This window comes from Lepidothrix coronata, unplaced genomic scaffold (genome assembly GCF_001604755.1).
Source record: "Lepidothrix coronata isolate B3197 unplaced genomic scaffold, Lepidothrix_coronata-1.0 Scaffold31, whole genome shotgun sequence".
Lineage (NCBI taxonomy): Eukaryota > Metazoa > Chordata > Aves > Passeriformes > Pipridae > Lepidothrix > Lepidothrix coronata.
This window is the reverse complement of record NW_016690211.1, coordinates 23303-45397: the sequence shown is the minus strand read 5'-3', so window position 1 is coordinate 45397 and position 22095 is coordinate 23303. Positions and strand designations below refer to the sequence as shown.

The 22095-nt window shown below is 56.5% G+C and overlaps 1 protein-coding gene across 6 annotated transcripts in view; it reads right to left on the bottom strand.

The window, feature by feature from the left end:
- TLN1 (talin 1) overlaps positions 1 to 22067 on the bottom strand; it is a 35337-nt gene extending 13270 nt beyond the window's left edge. For 2 of the 6 annotated variants that reach the window (XM_017811251.1, XM_017811254.1), the window contains exons 1-34: positions 21984 to 22067; positions 15766 to 15929; positions 13487 to 13584; positions 13136 to 13265; positions 12745 to 12897; positions 12306 to 12448; positions 11798 to 11925; positions 11229 to 11289; positions 10844 to 10948; positions 10349 to 10504; positions 10009 to 10110; positions 9710 to 9786; positions 9348 to 9528; positions 8741 to 8854; positions 7922 to 8030; positions 7216 to 7424; positions 7000 to 7098; positions 6750 to 6800; positions 4892 to 5059; positions 4314 to 4608; positions 4046 to 4212; positions 3564 to 3692; positions 3119 to 3232; positions 2831 to 2944; positions 2539 to 2673; positions 2252 to 2380; positions 2062 to 2164; positions 1781 to 1989; positions 1567 to 1686; positions 1226 to 1423; positions 766 to 905; positions 573 to 666; positions 339 to 428; positions 41 to 163 (exon numbers count right to left, since the gene is read on the bottom strand). In XM_017811251.1, the coding sequence (XP_017666740.1) occupies positions 41 to 163; positions 339 to 428; positions 573 to 666; positions 766 to 905; positions 1226 to 1423; positions 1567 to 1686; positions 1781 to 1989; positions 2062 to 2164; positions 2252 to 2380; positions 2539 to 2673; positions 2831 to 2944; positions 3119 to 3232; positions 3564 to 3692; positions 4046 to 4212; positions 4314 to 4608; positions 4892 to 5059; positions 6750 to 6800; positions 7000 to 7098; positions 7216 to 7424; positions 7922 to 8030; positions 8741 to 8854; positions 9348 to 9528; positions 9710 to 9786; positions 10009 to 10110; positions 10349 to 10504; positions 10844 to 10948; positions 11229 to 11289; positions 11798 to 11925; positions 12306 to 12448; positions 12745 to 12897; positions 13136 to 13265; positions 13487 to 13584; positions 15766 to 15895 (4374 nt within the window). In that variant the 5' untranslated portion in view covers positions 15896 to 15929; positions 21984 to 22067. Of the gene's footprint in view, positions 1 to 40; positions 164 to 338; positions 429 to 572; positions 667 to 765; positions 906 to 1225; positions 1424 to 1566; positions 1687 to 1780; positions 1990 to 2061; positions 2165 to 2251; positions 2381 to 2538; positions 2674 to 2830; positions 2945 to 3118; positions 3233 to 3563; positions 3693 to 4045; positions 4213 to 4313; positions 4609 to 4891; positions 5060 to 6749; positions 6801 to 6999; positions 7099 to 7215; positions 7425 to 7921; positions 8031 to 8740; positions 8855 to 9347; positions 9529 to 9709; positions 9787 to 10008; positions 10111 to 10348; positions 10505 to 10843; positions 10949 to 11228; positions 11290 to 11797; positions 11926 to 12305; positions 12449 to 12744; positions 12898 to 13135; positions 13266 to 13486; positions 13585 to 15765; positions 16064 to 16176; positions 17346 to 21983 lie in introns of those variants that run through there. The other 4 variants (XM_017811253.1, XM_017811255.1, XM_017811252.1 and 1 more) reach the window with 4 other exon arrangements.
- Between the last annotated feature and the right edge of the window lie 28 nt (positions 22068 to 22095).

The window sequence follows — 22095 nt, the reverse complement described above, 5'->3', positions numbered from 1 at the left end:
GCAACTGTGCACCTGGGGTAATGCTCAGAGAGTGCCTTACCTGGGCAGCTGCCTCTGTCAGCCCACAAAGAGCTTTGGAGGCGGCACTGATGGAATCCCCAAACTCAGGCAGTTTGCTGTTCTTGGCATTCTGGGAGATGCCAGCCATGGACTCACCCAGCACCTGCAGGACACACAACACACTGGTTATGGACACCATCCGCTGCTACCACGGTGCTCCCAGGATCAGAGCTCACTGTGCTTTGTCAGTGGAGGAGGAACCACCTTCCCTTTGCACCCACATCCTTCCCAAATCCTCTTGTCTTTCCTCAAACTTCCATTCCTACATCAGGGCTCACCTTGGAGTTCTCCATGACGCTGTCGAGGCAGTTGAAGTAGGACATGTCATTGACAGTCTGGGTGGGGTTCTCCAACAGCTCCTTCACTGTCTGCAGGGATAAGGGTGTCACATCCAGAGGAAGGTTCTGCATCCTTCACTTGCACTCCTCTTTGCTCCCTCCTGCCCCTTGCAGCGCTCCTCCCTCCCCACCATCTCAGCCTCTCCACTGTCTCGTCAAGACATGGTTTCTCACCTCCAGCTCCCGCAGGGCATTGTCACACTCCTTCTGGCCTGGGGCCTGCTGGGTGCACATGGTGATCAGCTGGTTAATGCTGTCGGTCACAGCCCTGCCAGGGACATGAGAAAAAGACACATGGATCAATGCCCGCCTCACCACCTAGGCTCACTGCTATGACCAGCAGCTCTCAGGGAGCAGTTCCTCCTACCGTGCCGCTGCTGCCAGCTGATTCTTGAGGTTGGGGGCTGCAGGGTCAGCAGAGAGAGCCTTTGCAGCCAGCAGCAGCTTGCTGGAGGACATGGAGATGCTCTTCAAGTTCGACACCACCTGTGCCTGGTCTTCCTTATTCTGCAAGGAGCCAAGAAGTGTTATCTGCAGCAGGTTTCCAAAGTCCATACCCACCCTGGATCTTCTCTGGTGATTTTCAAGCTAAGCCAGTTCCTTTCACCCAACTTCTTCACGGACAGCAATTCTCACTGAACCAACTCAAGCCACCTTCTCCATGCTGCTGTGGTTTTGCACAGCTCCAGACCCCATCCCACCAACTGCATTGGCCACAGCCACACTAACCACCACTGCCTGGCCACCCTGCCTGTGGTCAGCCACCCCCTCAGGCATCCCAAACCTCTCACTATACCCAGGACACCCCAACAGGCATTTACTCTCACCGGGGACTGGCCGGCCATCTCCACTCCTGCCTGCAGGAACTCATTGAAGTCCTGCCCAAATTTGCCAGAGGACTTGGCCAGGTCTTGAGGGGTGCCACGTGATGCCTGCACCAGCTCGTTGGCAGACTGGTTGAGCCCCGCAGCTGCCTGGTTCAGCTGGCTCTGTGCCTCCTGGAAGCTCTTGGTGCTGGGAGGAAACTGGAAGGAGGTAAACAGTAAGGAGGGGCAGCAAGGTGAATGGAGGTGGAGGCTGAAAATATGGCACATGCTTGGGGATATGCTTAGAGGAATGTGATGCAGTTGGACTGCCTTGCATCACAAGACTTTCCCCTTTGGCTCACCGAATCCGCGAGCAGCCTCTTGCTGGCCTCTCCCACCATGCGGATGGCAGCATCCACGTCACGCTGCCCTGGCAGGCAGTTAACGCAGCGGTTCAGGGCCTGTGACACTGCCTTGGCCACCTGCAGAGAAGCAAAGAGTGGTCACCATCTCCCAGCCAGCCTCACATCCTTTCCACAGCCTGACAGGGCACACTGGGCTACCCACTCTCCCCACCTGGGCCAGGCGCTGCTGGCTCTCTGGGTCACCAGGCTTGGCCACTGCCTTTCGCGCCTCCTCGATGAGGTTGTTGGCTTTATCCATGACGTCGCTGGCACACTCCAGCATGGCATTCTGTGCCTGTGGGTTGGAGGTGTTGGCTGCCACACCACGGGCAGCCTGGCTGAGCGAGCGCAGGGCCTGGGCCACTTCCCGGGCAGCGATTCCTGTGGGGATGGAGAGGTCAGTGCCCGTCAGCTCAGTGCCCCCTCTTCCAGCCCTGCTGCTGAGGCCAGTACCTGTGTAGTTCTCATTGCCCTGGGCCACCTCTCCCAGGAGGTGAGCGATGGCGGAGCTGACGGCTTTGGTGCTGTTCCCCAGGTCCTGGGCACACTTCTCCATCTGCAGGAGGATGAGTTGGGACATGTTGGTGAGCTGCCCCAGAGTCCACCCTGCATCACCCTGAGCCACCCTTTCCTGTGCCCTCACCGTCTCTCCTGGCAGAGGCTTGAGCTTGCCATCGCGGGCAGCTGCCTTGGCTTCCTGCAAGTCCCTCTCCAGGCTCTGCACCAGACCCAGTGCAGAGTCTATCTCCAGGGGTCCGCACGCCTCCTGAGCCTGTGATGGGGCAGAAGGGAAGGTGAGAAGGTGACCACTGAGCCCACCTGGCTGCGGCAGATATCATGACCTGCCACCGGGCTATCCCCACTGTCCTCTCCTGCTCTGCACAGCCAGCTGCACTCTCCTGCTGTGGGATGGGAGATCCAGCCTCTCACCTTCTGGGCTGCTGTGCGGAGCTCAGCCAGAGCTGCAGCCAAGTTCTTGGCACACTGGCTGAGCTGCATCGCAGAGGCTTGGTCCGTGATGGTGGGGACAGTGGCCTTGGCTGCAGCTACCATCTTCCCACCAGGCTGTCAGGCCAAAACAAAAAGCAGTGAAAAGGGGATGAACATGCAGCATGTCAGTTGAACATATACAGAAGGTCTTCCAGTATCTTAGGAGGGCCAGGCATGGTAGGAAAGCTGTAATGCCAGAGCTGGCATGGGAAGCTCTGGGCAGCGTGGGTACCTGCAGGAAGTTCTGACTGGCAGCAATGAGAGCCAGCTGGGCGCTGGGGCTGTCTGGCTGGGACTGGCTTCCTCGCACACCCTGCACCAGCATTGGGATCTGCTCTGCCACCACCTGCCAGAGAAAAACGGTCACCGGAGAACCATGGTCAGAACAAGATGGATCCAACCCAGGACTGGCAATCAAAGGATCAGCTCCTGGGGGGCCTGAGTGAGGACCCCAAGGTCCTGTCTGACCACTGTGGCTGATGGGAGATGGGATGGGGAGGAGCACAGGCCCAGTCCTTACCTTGCAGCTCTGCACCAGCTGCTGCTGGGCAGCAGGGTTCTTGTTGGAGGAGGAGGCGTGCTGCGCAGCAGCGATGGTCTGGGTGGCGGAAGCGGCGGCCTGCTTGGCTGCATGCTGGCACAGGGAGGCATGAGTTAACATTGGCAGCAGGGCAGTCTTCTCGAGCCACCTCCCACGCACCAGGGCCCATCTGCCCTAAACAACTTCTCCTGTGCCTATATCTGTGACACTGGAGCATCCCCAGCACCCTCGATGCCCAGCGCCCCAAAGTAACACGGTGCACACAAGGGAAGGGAAGGGAGGTCTCTGCATGATGCAGCACAGACACTGTGCCTGAAAAGGACTTTATTCTGCTGGAGAATGCAGGGATGTGGGGGCTCCTGGTCAGGCCTTGCTCGCTGACTGTGCCTGTTTGCCCTCCACAGACCCTTGCCCAGCATCTCACCTCCAGCTTGTGTACGAGCTTCTTCTTGATGGCATTCTGGGCTGCGGCATTGGTTGCCATGCGCAGCCCCTCTGCTGCCTCGCGCAGCCGCTGCTGCTGCTCCTCACTGTCCGGGTGGGCTGCAGCTCCCTGGAGAGAGCAGAAAACCCATCACACCTTGCAGGGACCACGGAGTCCCTTGTCCTCCTGAAGCAGCACATGCTCTGGCCTGATGCCACAGAGTCCCCCACAAGGTAGCCTGGCTACTTATGGTGCTAGGGAAATGTCCAAAGCCTCTCCAGTAGAGCCCAGCAGCAGGAGAGGGAACAGCTTCTCTGCTACCACCCACAGTTCTGGGATGAGCCTACCCCACCGCACAGGTCCCTTACTCTGGGAACTGCTGCCCCACCCAGGGGCTGCTCGTCCCCTCCCCAGCAATGAGCCAACAGTGTTGGACAGGGCTGGGGGCCAAAGCCAGCATTCACCCTCCCCCATGCACTCACCTTCGCAGCCTCCACCATCTTGGCAGTGGCATCAGCCAGGATCTTGGCTGCACTCAGAAGCTTGCGTGAATTCTCCAGGTCAGTCTCTCCCTCAGCATCGGCTTTGATGGCATTGACAAGGTCTGAAGTGGCCTGGGCTAGAATACGAGCCTGACGCACCATCTCCCCTGGAACAGAATGGAAGTGTGGCCCATTAGCAAGCCCCAAGGGCTCCCCACTACTTCACTATCCGCCATGCTCTAATGTGGGTGCCATCAGCTGCTCTCACCTGCATCGCCCATGGAGCTGAATATGTTCTCGGTGACGTTGAGGATGGTGTCAGTGGCCTGGTCGTAGCGCCCGATGGGCTGCCCGCCCAAGGCGTGCTGCTTGATGTGCTGCAGCAGGTCATTGAGGGCCTGGGTGACAGCCGTGGCTGCCACCCCCACCTGCTTCAGGAGCTGGTCATCACTGGTGGCTGCCTTGGAGGCCTCCACACAGCCCTCAGCTGACTTGGCCACCAACTTGCCAGCCTCAATCAGTTGCTCCTGGCAGACTGGGGAACTGATTGTGGGAGCCACAACCTGGAAGGGAGGAGAAAGGTTGGGCAGTGAGTGTGGTAGGCTCCTTGTAGGGGCTGTGCAGGGACAGCTATCCCAAACTTCTGCTCCTCCAAAGAGGATACTCCTTGCTTCGGCACAGTAGCAGAGACCCAGTCAGAGGCAGCCCACACTCCCTGTGCCACACTCCCAAAGTCCTGCCTTAGGACATGTGATTCTGGCACACCTAGGACCCCACCATGAAGCTGCCCCCCTGCCAGGTGAAGCTTGCAGCCACGCTGAGGCAAGGGTTAACCTTGCTGCTTACCTTGGTGCAGGCCACGAGCTGGGAGGTGGAGAGGGCGCACTGCGTGGCCGCAGCGATCACCTGTGTCTGCAGCGCTGCGTCTTCCGTTTTCTGAGCCACGTTCTTGGCTTTGAGCACCAGTGTAGCAGCAGCACTGGCCACTGCCTTCGCCAGCTGCATAAGCATGTCCTGGGAGGGGACAGAAAGGGTCAGCGAGGCAGCCATGGCAGTGGGAATGGCCGCAGCCATCTGCAGGGCTCTCGTGAAATATTCAGAGGGGTAATGTGAGCTCTCAGGGGCCTTTCATCCACTCTGTCCCAGCACCAGCAGCACCGAATACCTGGCAACACCTTGACCCCATCTTTTCTGTGTCCTACAGTTGGCTCTGAGAGGCAGCCTGCACTGCCACAAACACTACCCACAGCATCTTGGGCAATGCTCAGCATCATCCCAACACCCACTCCCTAGGCAGCCATCCTTCCTTGATTGTACTGCTGGCACTGCCTGGATTTGCATGGGATTTTGCAAACATTTGAACACAGCAAAAAAACGACAAACCCTTACAGTCAAATGGCAGGTGCAAGCCACTCATGGCACAGACACACTGGGGGCAGCTGCCAGTCTACAGGCTCATACCACTGGCTCATCCCACCAGCAAGAGGTGAGCAGGAGATGCTCTGATCACCTGTACTGCAGGCATGCCAGCTATTTTCTATTCTAGCTTGTTGGCTCATCTCTGCTGTTATTCCTGGGGCTAAAGGAGAGGTACATGACAACGCAACCAGCCTCCTCTCCCCAGGGTGGCAGGAAAGCCATGAGGCCACTCTGCTAGCACACAACAAGCAGTAATCAATACAGCAAACTGCTTTCCTGCAGGGCATCAGACATGACAGGACGCTGCAGCCCTCAGGATTAGCCCCTGCAGCACATTGCCAGTGAAAACTGGCAGCATTAGTGCTAAACATCAAATGCTTGGAGCGAAGACCCTGGTAGGGCAGGGCAGGGCTCTCTGCCTGTTGCCAACCTCCTACTGTGAGCGCTCACAGCGAGTGGCCCCACACTCCCTGACAGAGAAACCTCCAGCCACCAAACCAGAAGTGTCACAGCATCCCCTCGCCTCCTGCAAGCCAAGACTACTTCCACTACAATCCGCCACCTTTTGCGACAGGAGGAAAGATCGGAGAGTGCATGCACCCATTTTCAGAGTCCCCAAACCACTGCATCCGAGCCCAAGGAGGGAAGTAGATACACTCGGGTCTGACACCTGTGAGGCAGAACTTACTGCTGTACAACTGCAAATTGTCTTCCAGGTCCTAAATCTGCCCCTTGGGGATGCTTTGTCCTGGCACTGCTGCCTGGTCAAGCATGTCTTCCTGCCCTGGTGCTAGCTTTTCTGTTCCCTTTGGATATTTGTCAAGGCCTTTCTGCTCATGTCGAGGCTGTGTGGCTGCCATGAACAGAAACCCCTTCTTTCCGGAGTCTGTTTTGAACTATACTACGGCTGGATCCTCCTGCCCAGCACAGTGTGCTAACCTCCCTTGTGCTGGAAGGAGCAGTCATGGGAAAGCCAGCCAGCTGGAAGTCAGCTCATCTAAAACCTCCCCATAAGGCTCCAGCTATCCTGGGCCTCTGATGGGGGTAGCAGGCAGGCAGCTCCCACAGGCAGGGAGCAGCAGGCAGGAGCTGCAAGGGAGGACTCCCAGAGCAGCACTTGCCCAAGCAGCGACCCGAATGTATGGACTTCTGAGAGCCAATCACCAGGAAAGCAGAATTTTTCAAGAGCCCTTCTCCAAAGAGTTCAGATGACAGTTCCCAGAGGAGCACCCCTCATGTCGGAGACGGCAGGGACCACCAAGCCATGCCTACAGCCCTGTTTTACCGTCTTTGGTTCAGAGGCAGGCAGGATCCAAGTACACCGGCTTTCTGGGATCTACACGGGAATCCACAAGATAAGAGGTGTTATATCACAGTGGCACTAGGGACAGAGATGGGCAATGGCCTGTCCCCTCCCCGACAAAGTCACCGCTGGTACCGGACACACTTCGACCCAGAGCCCTCCTGCCAGGTCCTGTGCAAAGGCTGACGGATTTAGGGAGTGGGTGTCCCTGGTTGCCGCTGGGTGCACTCACCTGGAACCGGGGGTCGGTGTCGCTCTCCCCGATCTGCTGCAGCAGCTCCCCGCTGGTCTGGCCCACGAGGCCAGCAGCCTGCAGGAGATTCTGGCGAGGCTGCAAGGAACAAGGCATAATCAACATTGGGCCCGTGAGCAATCCCTAAAACCCCACTCAATGGTTCCCCTCAGCTTCCCCCTTCCCCTTGGCCCCACAGCCACTCCTGCCCCCCACCTCAGCGCTGGCAGGCTGTGCTGTTTTCAGCAGGTCTGAGACGGCACTGGCCAGGTTTTTGGCTGCCTGCAGAAGCTGCCGCCCATTCCCTCCCTCGTCTTCCATCAGCGCAGCCAGCAGCTTCACGCCCTTGGACATCTCCGTCAGGTTGGAAGAGATGGTGGTGACGGCACAGCCCACGGCGGTATAGTCCGTGTCTGCTGGATCCCCTGCCCAGGAAGGAGACAAGATAAGATGGGATGCACTTCAAGTGATGCTCCAAGAGCATCCACACACCTGTCACTGATGTGGTTTTTCTTTCCAGGAGCAGGGGGAGAGACCCTCTGGCTCCTGAGCCTGAAAGGTTGCTGTATCAGCTGAGATTTGGCAGGAGAGCCTGGGGAAAGGGAGCTGCACTGTGCCATGGCTATGCCTCAAGCTATGGCACAGACCGGGCAACATGCTTCTGGTCCAGATTATGGCTGGTCAGCTAGGGGCTGGGAGGAAGGATTGGGCAGAGCACAGGCAGGGGTCTAAAAGCCAGGTGAGCTGTGGAGGATGGCCAGCTCTACAGGGATATCAGCAGCCTTTGGGGCTGATTTATTTCTAGCTGGGGCAGACTGGCACCTCCAGTTTATGATGGAGGGCAGGAGCCCTGTCCTTCAACCAAACAACAGAGAGCCTTCTCCAGAACTGGGGCATCCCTCTTCTCCAACCCTCCACATACCTGCAGTGAGGTTGACCACTGAGGCTGTGCCAGCAGTGATAGCATCCACTTGGGAGTGGATCTCATGCTTAGACTCATCCATTTTGTTTTTGCGCCAAGCTTTGGATGCCTGAAATGGGGAGAACAAGATCAGGAGATGGTGGCAGAGGTGGTGGGTAGCAACACACATGCTCATACAGAACACAGGGAAGAGTATATAAAGAAAAGAAAAGGAAGACCTGTGACCACCCAAAACTCTCCAGTCCATTCTGAACAAGCAACACAGTCAAATGTCCCCTCCATATCTGCCTGCAGGGTGGGATACTGTGGGAACAAGCTCAGTCACTCTACACCTGCATTTAGTTAATCGGAATCAAAAGGGAGGATTGACCTTGGCTAAGTGCTTTGAGGGAGAGAAAGTTATGTCTCAAAGTGGAAAACCACTTTAATCAGCCTGCATAAGCGTGTGATTTTCTCTCATGGCTGAACACAGCTACCACTTGATGCAAGTGTAAATGTGTGGCATCAAGGCACTGGTTTGGGACGATCCTGGGAATTCCAGTTAACTAAAGGAAAAACTCCAGGTGCTGTTTATGAGAGATTATGAATAAAAGGGGAACGCCAAAAAGTGTCAGGGGACAAGACCTGAAATCGGACTCTGTGTGTGCAGCCTCATTTTCTCCTTCAGCACCCATAACTGGCGACGCCATCTCTTTTCAGGCAGCAGATCTTCCAGGAGCTGCTGGCACTTCTCCTGGGAATGTGACCAGCCTCACCCAGCCCACCTAACAACCTCCAGCAAGGTCCACCCCCAGCACACCACGTCCACCTGGCACTCACAGCATCCTGCCCGAGGGGTGGCAAGGTCTCGAAGTCGTCCAGCGTGGCCTGAGCTGCATGCACAGCCTGCATGCTTGAGTTGATGGTGCCAGTCAGAGCTTGCTGGGCTGAGGTCTGCAAACACAGAGACAGACCGAGGTATGCTGAAGGCTGGGAATCTAGGCTTAAATAATTTGCTCCCCTGCAACGTGGCGTTGATGACAGTGCTCTAGGTAGGTCTCCACAAAGTGAGGTACACTCAACAAGAAGGGGAACTTGCTCTACCACTCCCATTGGGAAATGCCACATCCCACCATAGGTACAAGCAAGTCTCACAGTTAACTAGCTGGGCTCTGCTGCAAACCAAAGCACTAGTGGGGTTGTCCAGGCACAACCTGAAGGAGAGGCTGCAGCTGCCTGCCTGGGGAAAATGCTGGGGTGTAGCTCAAGTTTGCAGAGGGGGTGCAGGAGTATGCCAGCTCAGCAGGCCCATGACACCAGCGGCACAGAGCCCCTGCCCTTCCCAGGAAGGCAATGCCTGGCCACAGACCCAAATGAACGGGTCTACATAAGACCAACAGGCTCCTCTCAGAGTTTGTGTCCTGTGGTGAGCACTGGGAGAGCTTACCAGGGGAGGCATGTGCCCTCGGTGCATCTGGCCACTGGTGATTTGCAGTTGAGGCTGCGGCATCGTGCCCACCTGGAAGTTTTCTGGCCCTCCAGCCCCCGTCCGCATGATGGCTGGCAAGGCCACTGAGCCCAGCTCTGCCTTGCCTACACGGTTAAACTGCTGCTGCAAGACTGTCGACCTGAAAGGGGAAGAAATACCAGGTGAAACAATGCCCATGGGCACAGAACCAGGCTCTCCGGGAGAGCTGGCACCAAAGGACCGCCAGCTCTTTCTCCAGATATCCTGTCCTGCAAGTTTGGCTGGAGCCCCCTCTCCATTCAACTTCTGTTTGGTAACTGTCTTGCTCCTGGAAGACTTACTTCTTTGGAGACACAGAATCTTCCAGCATGGTGGACTCCTCATCCCCCTCCAGTCCAAAGTGGTCTTTGCTCTTTTTCTGTGGAGGGAAAGAGAAGTGTCAGACAGCACATACCTCCAAACCTTCCCCTCCTCCTGCAGCCCAGACACTGTACCAGAGCTGCAGGGTTCCCCTGCCCCATCTCCAGCTCTTCCAGCAGTACCATGTGCCAATGGCTGTCTGGAAGCAGCTGGAAGGGGCACCCTGCACCCCTCTCCAGGGAGGATCTGGTTATCAGTGCTCTCCTCAGCACAGCCTCACCTTTTTCAGGATGATATCTATGTAGCCAGCAATCAGCTGGGCGATCTGTTCCCCCTCCGTCGTCTGCACCGAGTAGTAACCATCCTGGTAATCTCCAAAATCCTGCAACAGCAGGGCACAGGGTAGCACCGGAGCAGGGCACTGGCGGCCACCCTGAGCCCCTCTGGTATGCGCTAAGCACCTGAGCGCCAGCCTCTGAAACAAGAGCTGGGAGAGGCCCCAGAGGACGGCAGGGCTGTGCCACCGTGGGGCAATACCCAAGAGGGGGGCTAAGTGAGAGTAGCCCCCCACGGGGGCACCAACAGGGAGGAAATGTGGAGGACCAAGTGCTGGTCCCTACCAGGGTGAAGCTCTTGGGTGAGGCTGCCCAACGCTTGATGTTGGTCAGGCTCCACTCCTGAATCACTTCCTTGGTTTTCTCATCCACGCGCATCACACACTCCTTGGTGATCCCCAGCAGCCGTGGCACCAGCTTGTTCTTCCCCTTCATCTTCTCCTGTGGGCCACAACACAAGGGCTGTGGGCTACCCCCAGGATGGATCTATCCAGGCAGAGACCTTTGAGGCCTGTTATGGCTACCAAACACCCCCAAGGCCATGCTTTCCAGTGGTGACAACCACCACATGGAGCTTGAAAAGGAGAAAAAGTGTGAACCCAGGAGTAGGAAGGCATTGCACAGGGAAAGGCATAAAGGAGAGGTGGACAGTGGAGATGTAAGGAAAACTGGAGCAACGTGAGTTGAGGGGTAGTAGCTGGAGGCACAACAGAGGGAGGGATGCTGAAGAGGAGGAATTTTGGTTGGTGAGAAGTGGGACCAGGGGGGCTGCTGCTCTACCTTGACCAAGAAGAAGGAGACCCCGTAGGTCTTGAGGGAACGGGCAAGTTTCACATAGCGAACTTTGGCCTCAATCTCGCTCATGTTCCCGCAGTTCTTGTGGGCCTGTGACAGCAAAGAGAACATTGCACTAGGATTCACAGTCCTGTTAGTGGCACCATTCCACAGCCTTTCCAGGCTCTCCCTACCCCACCAGCATCCCCTGCTACAGCATCCCTCTGATCTCTGGTATATTTCAGGAGTTGCCTTGTCTGCCCACCTACAGCTCCTGCTCCTGTTTCCTTCCCACCACACTGCTATGTGCTGCCTTCCGTGACAGTAGCAGCCTCACCCTTTAGTGAGGAGGAACAAAAAGCCCAGCTTTCAACCTCCCTGCTGCACATACCATGAAGATCTTGCGCTCCCCTTTCTGCTTGATGTACTCCTTAGGCAGGAAATCCTTGAGCCTGCCAAGAGACAGGCAAGGCGGTTAGCAGCAGAGCCCAAAGTCAGCACCTGTCTTTGACTATGAGGAGGTCCAACCTAAAGCCTCAGACAAACACCTGTCAGGGCATGAGCTAGGAGTTTTTTGGGAGCAGGAAGGATGCGGGAGAGGTTGTTGCAGCTACAAAAGCTGTCCTTGGAGATGCCCTAGCTGAGAGTGGGGTGGAGGTGCTTAGGATGCAGCCCTTTGTGTGGCATAAGGGCGGGCTCTATGGTGGGCTGGGGACCCCCACTGGAGCTGCTGCATGTCCCTGCAGGGGTGCCAGGGGGAGCAGGATGGCAGGATAGGGGGCTGGCACACCTTGCGGCTGGTGTGGATCTCCACACTTGGGCACTGTGCTGTAAGGAGGAGAGGGGCTGCGCCACAGGCAACCAAACCCCTGGAGCCCCACAGGGCAGTGCGGTGCTGGGTGCTGCCAAGCTGCTCCAGACCCTTCAAGACAAAGCCCAGGGGCTCCTCAGGACACTCACTCCAGAAAGCCTGGCTTGTGCTTCTGCTCGTTGTGTGGCCCAAACTGGATCTGGCACTGGTGGCCAGCAAACTCGCAGGCTTTGTCAAAGGAGACAGGGTGGGAACCGTTCAGGATGTCGTCACGAGCCTGTGTGGGAATAGAAGACACTGCTGTGAGCTGGGCAGCCACACAGCCCTGCCACTGCTCCCCTCTACACCAAGTACAACATGTTTTCCAGAGTTAAAAGAAATTGCCCTGAAAAACAGGAGGATCTGGGACCAGGCTGTCCCCTATGGGGAACAGCATCAAGCCTGGGAGAGAAACAGCAGCAGGACTTCAGGATGATTCCTACCCGACAGCTGACATGGGATTCCTTGGGGAGCTCTGGAGTACACAGAGGGCAGGGCTAGGATTGCCAGCGTTGGCTCTTACCCAGGAGATAACTGGGTATCCTGAAGTACCCCCCATGGTGGCTCCTCCAGGGGCTGGCAGTTGGCAGTGGAGCCAGGTGCCCTGGGAAGCTGTACCTGCACGTAGAGCAGGTTGAGCTGCACAGGATCTCGCGAGTCCACGTTCTGGTCAGAGTAGAAGAACTTGCGCCGCAGCAGCAGCGTTTCGTTGTCGTCAATGCCTTGCTCGCGCAGGGTCCGGCCGTGGTCCAGCCAATTCACTGCAGGCAATACCAAGGCATGAGCACAGGGACAGGCACTGAGGCAGGGGTGGTCCCGGCCCTGGGGCTGCTCGTGAGGAGTGAGGAATGGATGCTCGCCTCGTGCATCCTGGCTCTCACCCCTCTCTCCTGGGCCCCCAGGCAGGAGACACTCCAGGAGGTGTGTGCACACATTCCCTCATTATAGTCCTCTCCCCTCCCCCGACTGGCTCTTCCCCTTGCAGGGGGTTCCCTGCTCCCCTCCTCATTGCCCTCAGCACAGCCTGACCCCATCTCTAGCACATCCAGGCACCTACACTCGTCATCTGTGTGCAACTTCTGCTTGAGCTTCTCCATCTTCTTCTCATCTCGCAGCAGGGTCTTGTCCTTCTTGAGGGTGCCAGTAACCTCCTCCTTCTTCTCTTCCATAATCTCCCGAACAAGCGAGTACTCATCATAGTTTGTGATGCCTGCAGGAGAGCAGAGAACCAAACTCAGCGTGATTTTGCTGCCAAATACAAAGCATGGAGCAACGCAGAGGTGCTGAACAGTGTGCCCTCCCCAGTGTGCCCTCCCCAAGCACCCCTTGGACACCCATGCAGCCAGGCCATCTGCCGCAGAGCTGCTGCCACTCCCCCAGTAGCCTGTCAGATGCTGCCATCTCTCCCCACCTCCCTTCTTCTCCCTGTTGCTGCCCTCTCCTCTCACCAATTCGGGCACAGATTGTCATGAGCATGTCCGTGACAGTTTTGGAGTCATCCACCATCACCGTTTTCACTGTCCCATCCAGCATGCGGATTTTCAGGGGCCGCTGCTTCTTCTTGTATTCCATGGTATCCTGCAGGTACAGCAGAGCACAGCTCCCAGTGGTGGAACCCACATCCCACGGTCATGCCAACAGCTCCCAAATGCCCAGTGGAATTGTGGGGGGACATAGTGTGCTGCAGAACATGATGCAAGGCAGCAGGGCAGTCACCCACACCATCTCCACACTGTGGGCACATCCAACTGTGCAGCCAAGGCAGGTACCAGCTGGAAGGATGTGGGATGGACACTTACCCCATTGCGAAGCATGTAGTAGTCCAGGGCCTTCCCAGCCTCCAGCCAGATTCCTTTCTTTGGGTCTTCATCCGAGAGGAACAGCCCAAAATCATTGGCTGAAAAACAGGTAAAGTCTCTGCCAGGGGAGTCCTGAGAAGGACAGGGCCACCAAGATGCCAGTCTGTGCCCAGGGATGTGCATCAGTGCAGCCCAGTGCGTGAAGCACAGCAGCACTGTGAAAGCTGGAGCCTAAACCCAACGAGTGGGCAACAAAGCTGGCAAGCAAGCTCCAAGGTGCACGTTTTACCACAGTTATCTATGGAAAAAATCATCTGAAGCATGCCTACACAATGCCCAACTTGGAACTGACAGACACCACAGAAGGGAGAGCTTGCAGTTGTGGTTGACAGCTCTCCAAAATCTTCAGTGCAATGTGTAGTAGTGGTGAAAGCAAGGTAATAAACTCTTGGATCACCAGGAAGGGTGCTGGGAACTGGTATATACAATCTAGGCAATTGACACCTTGAGTACCTCGTGGTGGTGAGGTCTGCATCTCCTGCATCTCCCCAGGACACAGAAGAGTTTGAAAGGATGCAGACAGAGGCAATTTAAATGATGGAACTTTGGTGTGTGGGATGAGAATTGCTGGGACTCCTCTGTGGAGGAGGAGGCTGAAGGAGGATGAGGTGTCAGAGGTGGTGAATAATTGCTGTTCACCAAATCCTGCTCCCCTGGGGCTGGTGAAAGTGCTGCTGCTGGAGCCTGGGCAGTGGCACCTCAGCTCAAACCGCATTTTTATGCTGCTAGAGGCCAGGGCCACGCCTGGTTGTGCCCTGGAAAGGTCCTTCTCCACCTCTGCAACAACTCTGTGCCGCAGGCTGTCTTGGTTGGCTATGTTTATAACTCGTCATCTTGTTGGCAGCTCTCTTTGGGGAGGGACAAATTCCTGAGCTGCCCTGCGCCTGCCTGGCTAACACTGCCGTTAAGGATCCTACTAAACAGGGAGCTGAAAAACCACGGAGGCTTGCCATTTTATTTTTAAAATAAAAAAAAAAAACCAACAAAACCCCAAACTGTTTTCAAAGCAAATTCCAAGAGGATAACTCTAAAGCACTGAAAACTGAGCAGCTTGTCCCAGATCCATAGGCTGGGCGGGGAGAGGCACTTCCTGAGACAGAGCAACAGCAGAGCTGGAAACTTACACTGAAGCTCCTCCAGCCCAAAGGTGACAAAAAACCAGGGCAGCTCAAAAAGGGAGCCAGAGTGCCAGTGTTTAAGGAGAACAAAGAGAAACAAAAGCTGCAAGGAAGATAGGAGAAGAAAAGCTGTAAGAAACTGAAAAGGAACTTGGGAATAAGAAGTTCTCTTTAAGGCTTTTGCCTTGCTGGTTTTTTATAAACAGGCTGGCTCACACCCAGGAGCAGGAAATGCAATGCTCCTTCCAACACCAGTATAGCCCTGCATCCACAGACATCCAGTCCCTCTCTGTAACTGAAAGCCATGGTCTGCTGGACTGCTGACCAGCTGGGCATGGTGCGAGAAGGCATTTCCTTTCATCCTCAAGGAATTTGCAGCTCCCAGATGTCGCAGCACTTCCCCTCCTCTTCCCACGACTCCTGACCTCCTCTCTGCTGTCTCTCCCCCGTGGCACAGCTGCTTTCAGGGGTTGCAGGGACCCAGGAGAGCCTCTGAGACAGTGTCCCAGAGCTCCAACACCCCCCCCCCATGATGGGGACAGGTCACATCCGCGTGGGCATGAGTCACGTCATGAGCCATAGGCTTAATTGGGAGCCCAGCAGCAGCAGGAAAGTGCTAGAGCTGAGAAGGCTTAGAAAGGTAATGGAGCACCAGCACCAGGTCTCGCAGAGAGCTGCTAGTGGTGGACAGACCCAAGGGAGACTATACATCCCCCAAGAAAAAAAAAATTAACTTAAATGCTTATTAATGTTTGTAATGACCCTTACAACTGTTTAAACTCACTTAGTCCTGGCTAGTGGTGATGAATGCAAGTAGGACAGAGGAGCAGAGACAAAAAGGGCAACAGGCTCAAATTGCTTCACGAATATTTCACTTCCAAATGTGGTTTCCTACCTCCCAAAGCCCCAGATTTCTTCTGGGGTGTCAAAGAGGGAGCCTAAGAAGCTCAGACCCTCACCTCAACCACGCAGGAGGACTTGGACTTTGCTCCCTCCACCCCACCACTTCTCTGGGAAAGCGCCAGAGAGGCACAGACAGAAGAGAAAAGGGAGACCAGTGAAATGCCAAAGGCACGGCAGCCAGTCCCACCACGGACTTACGCTGTCCCATCTGGGCCTCGGGCACCCGCTCACGGATCATGCGGCAGGCGTCGTACACCATGGTGGAGGGCTCGAACTGCATCGTCTTCACCACATTGCCAATGCTGATCTTCAGCGAGAGGGCAACCATGGTGGCGGCTGGGCTGTCCCCACTCCTGCGTCACCTGCCGGAGGACACGGACGGGTGAGCTGTGGCTGCTGACCCCTCCGGTGTACAGGGTCCTTCCTCCTCCTCCTCCTCCTCCTCCAGCGGCACCCCTGCTCCCTGAAAACTGGGACCCAGATTCTACTGGTAAGCACCCTGTGCTGGTGAGCCTGTGAGAGGATCCCACTTTCCAGATGCTGGGATGTCCAGCCAGCACTGGGACCCTTGCCTCCTCATGCCAAGGTCCTAAAGCCAATTTTACTCACTTGCTGGAGTGACAGCAGCTGGTACCCAGCGGAGACGCTGCCAGAGAGGAGGAAGTGAGCATGCGGGAGAACACAAGATAAAAAAATGTGGGAGAGCATGATGGAAGGAGTTATAATTAAACCTGTGATGACACAGAAGCCACAAGAGGAAAACCAAGCTTTGACCCAGAGCTGGCAGGCCCCTGCCCCAGCTATCAGGGCCCTCCATGCCACCAGCAGAGCATGCTGAGCTGGCACCCTGAGCGTAGAGGGACGGAAAAGGCTGCAGCTGCTCTGGGAGGCAAGATAAGGGCACCAGGGACAGACCTCACATGTTAAATACAATTACCTGTGGAAAGCACCACTCACACCCAGGGAGTGCTCAGAGATCAGGGTCTGGGGCAGCAGCTACTGGCACAAACCCAGGGCTGGGGAGCCTGTGCACAGGATGATGCATAGGAGGGCAAGGGACCAGCCATGGCAAGGGCATGCCAGAGCCGCACCACGCCATCTGAAACAGCAACCAAGCTCGGTCCAGCCTGAAGCATCAGCTTCATAGAACAGAATGAAAGAATTATCAAGCTTGGAAGAGACCCTTAAGATCATCAAGTCCAACCGTCCATCCACCGCTGTCACTGTAACCCCTAAACCACATCACTCAGTGACAGATCCAGATGCCTCTTAAACACCCCTCCAGGAATGGTGACTCCACCATCTCCCTGGGTAACCTATTCCAATGCCTCACCACCCTAACAGCGACAAAATTTTTTCTAGTATCTAATCTGAATCTCCCCTGTCTCAGTTTAAGGCCATTTCCTCTGGTCCTCTCACTGTGGCATCGTAGAAGAGACCAGCCCACACCTCACTACAATCTCCTTTCAGAGAATTGTAGAGTTGAGGCTTGAAGGATTGCACAGAGCAGCCTCAGAGTGAGTGTCCCTCAACAGGGCTCCAAAGCACCAGATTTAATCACACCAAATCAGAACTGCGATATTCTTATAGCAGGGTAAAATCTGAAAGAAATAACCAAAGTAAAACAAGGCTGTAAATAAGCGCTCTGCTTGCTTGATGCAGCTTGTAAGAGCCCTTTCCTTTGGGTTTACCCACTGTGCAGCAGCTTTCAGTGCTTTCCCAGGTTGCCACATGCCTCAGGCTCCCTGCACCAGGTCCTCTGCCCCCGCACTACTGCTCCCTGCCCTTCTCAGCATTCCCAATCCCCCTTTAGCCCCAACCCGATGCTCTCCAGCAGTGACATGCCTTTTCCTCTCTCTCAGAGACTGCTCACTAGGAGGAGTCCCCCTGTTCTGCCGACTCAAGCTGCCTTGTCCTTAAACCCCAGTGGTGGGAGGATACAGTGTGGGATGCACCACATCTGCGTGTTCTCTTTTAGACTGATTTGCTCCTACCAGGCTTCCTATTAAGGCTGTCAGGGAAAGCTTATCGTGCATCCTCAGCTTGGCCTGGGAAGGTTCTTGGGCAAAATGTGCTGGCAGCCTTCCTTGCACTGCAGCAGCCCACAGTGAGTCTGTGCATCCCTGCCCAGTGCTGCCAACTCGTCCCCTGGAATGGGGTACATCAGTGGAGGCTGTTCCCAAACACTGACCTGAGCTGACTAGGGGCAGGATCTGCATCCAGTTTTGGCCAGGAGTGAGTCAGAGGGCAGGGGCTCTGCTCCTGCAGAGCCATGGAGCCATGCTCACCAGCATGCGGAGTGGGAGGCAGGGACCAAGGAGCGTGCCGCCTCCGCCAGCACATGGAGCCGCTCCAGCTCTGCATTCCTGAGCCGTTCTGCAATGTTTCTGCGGAGGCCCGTGGCCCCCACTGTCTCCGCTGCTGAGGAATGAAATGCATTTCGGGTCCGGAGCAAGGGAGCCCATCGGCACAGGGAATGAGGTGGCAGAGGCATTGCCCTCTCTCCAGAAGCACCAGCAAAACTGTGAGCTGAACAAACGAGGAACACCCTGTCATGGAAAGGGTTTTCCAAGTATTTTATATGCAGGGCGGGCTGCTGCGGTCACCAGGCCAACTTCTCTATATCTAAAAATATTCTCAAGTTGAGCATAAAGCTGCTTTCCATCTCTCTGCAGGAAAAGGAGAACATGCCACCGCCACGACAAGGTCAGAGACCATAGAGGAAGGGGAGGGGAGGACGCCGGACAGTAGAGAGGAACTGAGAGGAGCCAGGCTGCCATTTCTGCATCCTCTTCTTGCCCTCCCAAAGTCACCCAAAATCCAGCACTGCACCACTGGTACCCCTTAGCACACCCTTCACAAGGGCCATCGTGCTTTCCAAGACCTCACAGGAAGATGGGGAAGGTGACTGCTCAAGCCTTCCCACTCCCAGACTCTTACAAAAACAACAGAGCTAGGCAGGGAAGATGCTGACAACATCAAGGAAGACCTCAGAGAAAGGGTAGATGGTTCACTTTAATTCCCATATTCTGTGGAAAAAGTTCAGGCTCCAGCAGCTGAACTTTGCTGACAGCAGTGTCTAAAGCCGAAATGCTCCCTGCTGCATGAAGGACACCTCCTGAAACCCTGGAGAGATTTGTCAGCAAATGTGGCAATTAATCACATGAGGTTTGCAAATCCTCTGCCTGCTCTGAGGGCACCAATTCAGGGCTCAACCCCTCTCCCTGCTGGGAACCGCGTGGGGAAGGAAAAGCTGGACTAGACATAACGGATGAGACAGCGTGGGAGCCTGGCAGCACAAACCAGAAAAATAAAAGGACAGTGAAATTCAAGCTGTTCCCCTGGAAAGTAAAAAACCAAAAAACCCCAAACAAACCAAGTCTTGATGAACACACACCAGATTTCTGTGCTGTCTCACCTCCAGAGCAAGCGCATCCATTTGCAATCAGTTGTCACTATGCAAAGGGCACCGGAGCAGCTGGATTAACACACTTCTGCATTTTACACCAAGCTGAGTGCAACCCTTTGAACCACAGGCACGTTCCTCAGCTGATCCCAAAACAATGAGGGGGTGGGAAGGAGGCCTTGGTGGGGTACCACCACTTCCCTGAGGAGTTGTTGCGGCTTCCTCCCGTCTCACCCCACAATAGGTGAGCAAAACCAAAGCAGTGGTGGAAGTGCAAGGACAGGGTCAGCACAGGCAGGGTCAGTGCAGGCAGCACTGTGCCAGCCTGAGGAGCCACTGTGTCTCTGCTGGGACTACTGACAGCGAGTTTTCCGTCACGTGACGTAACTGCTATATTTGTGTCGGCCGAGTTCAGTGCTGCAGTAACGGCTACAGAGGAGGGTTTGTGTCTTAAAATGACCCAAAAAAAAAAAATCAACCAAAATTCAGCTGCAGCCTGCTGGAACGCTCGTGGCGAGTTTCTAGAACAAGATGAAAAATCTTCAAATGCAACAATTTTGCCATTTTTAATATGCCCTTTCTAAGGGATACTCCGGATGAGGTTTGAGGGTTGTTTTTTTTTCTTTACAGCAATACCCAATTTCACCTGGGAAAGACCCCACTCCTGACCACCTCTGGACTGCAGAAAGCTTTATTAGCTGCAAACCACCACAGTGCCGGGGTTTTCCACAGACACGGGGCCCCATCACTGTGGCCACTGGCACAGCCAGGCAGGTAGCAAGCCACCAAAATGCAACGCCTGTCAGCAGTGGCTTGGCTGGTATGTTGGCATCTGCACAATCAAATGGGTCAAAATTAAGCTGGTCCAGAATCTGGACCAGGCTCTAGCTGGGTTCCCCAGTATGGGACCAGTACACACAGCCACAGAAGGCACTGGGGGCAGACATGGGAACGGGAAGGCTGAGCCAGCAGCCCCAGCTGGCGATGGTGCCACATGCTCTGCCCAGTTCCTCTTTCCCAGTTGCACGTACATGTCAGATGGGAAAGTAGTTTCTTCTCTTCTGCTGAGGCCAAGCTTGCTCGTGGGGAGCATGAGCAGCTGGCAAGGCCAGACATGGCACCCCTGTGACCACTCAGCTGTCACCCATGGCTGGGACAGGAGCATCCTCTCACCCTCACAGGGAAGCAGCCCTGCTCTGCGTGGCAAATGGGCAGCCGACGGGCAGCTGGGCTGGGGGATCACAGCCGTCGCCTCCTGCCTGCTCACTTGCAATGAGCTGAACCAGCTCTGGCCTTTAACTGCCCATGTTTCACATGCACCCTCAGGCCTGTCTGCTCCTGTTGGACATCCCCTGCCCTCCAAAGGGATGGAACAAAAACTGTGGCACCTCCAGACTGCCCACTGCCAAGGCAGGCATGGGGACAAGAGGGACTCCAGCTACAGCCTCTGCTGAGTTCTTTGTGAGCTGGGCCTCTGGCACAGGACCCCAGAAGCAGGCGCTGGGGTGCACTGGGTGCCCTCACGACCTGTGGAAACCACTAGGTACCCTGATCCAGGCACATATGCTTCCCAGGGCAAGTGACTTGCCCAGCACTGCACTGCCGGACAGGCAGAAAGGGGAAAGCAAGAGGAGAACGGGGCTGAGTTTCTGGGGTCTTTTCCACCCAGTAGCCAGCAAAGCTCAGTTCCGGAAACAAGGGTGCCCCACAGGTCCCCATTCTCTCTTACTCAGCTTTATCACTCCCCTTCCCTAAATCTGTTGGGACGTGTCACTTCGGGAAGCACCAAATTCCTTCTGCTGCTGTTCAGCAACTTGCATGCTTGGCTGGTGCTCCTCACGCACCATGAACGGCTCATTTAGCACTTGGGGCGTTTCACCCCATGTTCTGTGGGGGGAGATGTGGGGTTCGAACCCTTTACTGGGCAACTCACAGGTTCTGATAAAGATAAAAATCCGAAAAATATGTCCCCTCCCCTTCTGAGCAGCAAGGCTCCGGGAGAGAGAAGAAGGGAGTAAACAATTATTGCTACCAAATATGGGTCTAACAGCCAGCGATGAAGGCACGGCAGAAGCATGTAGACATCCTGCCGGCAGATTCAAAGGGACGGGGAGCTTGCAGGGGCGCGGGCAGGATCCGGCAGGGAACAGGCAGAGGATGGGGCAGGGTTTCCCTTGCCTGGTTAGCTGCTCCAACCGGGACACGGTGGGGACGCACGCCTTTTCCCGATGGGGGCCAGTCCCACCCTGCACGAGTCCCACTCCAGCGCCCCATCCCGGGGGTCCATGTCCAGATGTCCGTTCCGGAGGGAGCTGCTGTAGTCATCTCCCCGGCTTCGGTGCGGCCACGGGGAGCGTGTCCCCTCGCGTCCCCACCCAAAACCACGCAGCGGGATGCAGACACTCTTCCCACCCGCTCTCCCACGCGCCCCGGCAGGGTGGGCAGGGCGGTGCGGCAAAGCCGTGCCCGGCACAGCCCAGAGCTCGCACCCCGGTCCTTGGGCCGGTGTCCGCAGCCGGGCTGGTCCCGCCTGGGGACCCCCGAGGCGGGGATGCTGGCCCGGGCCTGGCCAGCGCGAACTCCGGGCCTTGCCCCGGCGGAGCAGGGCAAAGACAAGGCCGGGAATACCGCAGCCGGGAATACGGCGGCCGCGCCTGCCCGTGCCGCCCCGCGGCCTCCGGCGGCCGTCGGTGCGCGGGAGCCGCCCGCCCCGGGGGCGACGGGGGCACGCCCCAAAGGCCGAGTGAATCCCGGAAGCCCCCGGGTTACCGCAGCGCCGGGGACAAGCCCCGGCTGAAGCAGCGAGGCCCCAGTAACCGGGAAGCCGCTCCTTCCCTGCTCCCCCCCCCCGCCCTGCCGTTCACCGGGCGGGGTGCGGGGGGAGGGTCCCCGGGACATCCGTTTCCGGCAGCCCCCCGGCAGCCAGGGCGCTGTCGGCCCGCGGGACCCCGCTTGGCGGGCCCGCCCCTCCCCGGTGAGCAGGATGCCGCATGTCCCCCGTCCCCGGTACCTGTGAGCGGGCAGGAGCAGCGCGACGGCCCCGCCGAGGCTGAGGGAACGGAGCGGGGCGGCCCCACCCGCTTCCCGCCGCGCCGCCCCCCTGCCGCGCATGCGCGGGGCAC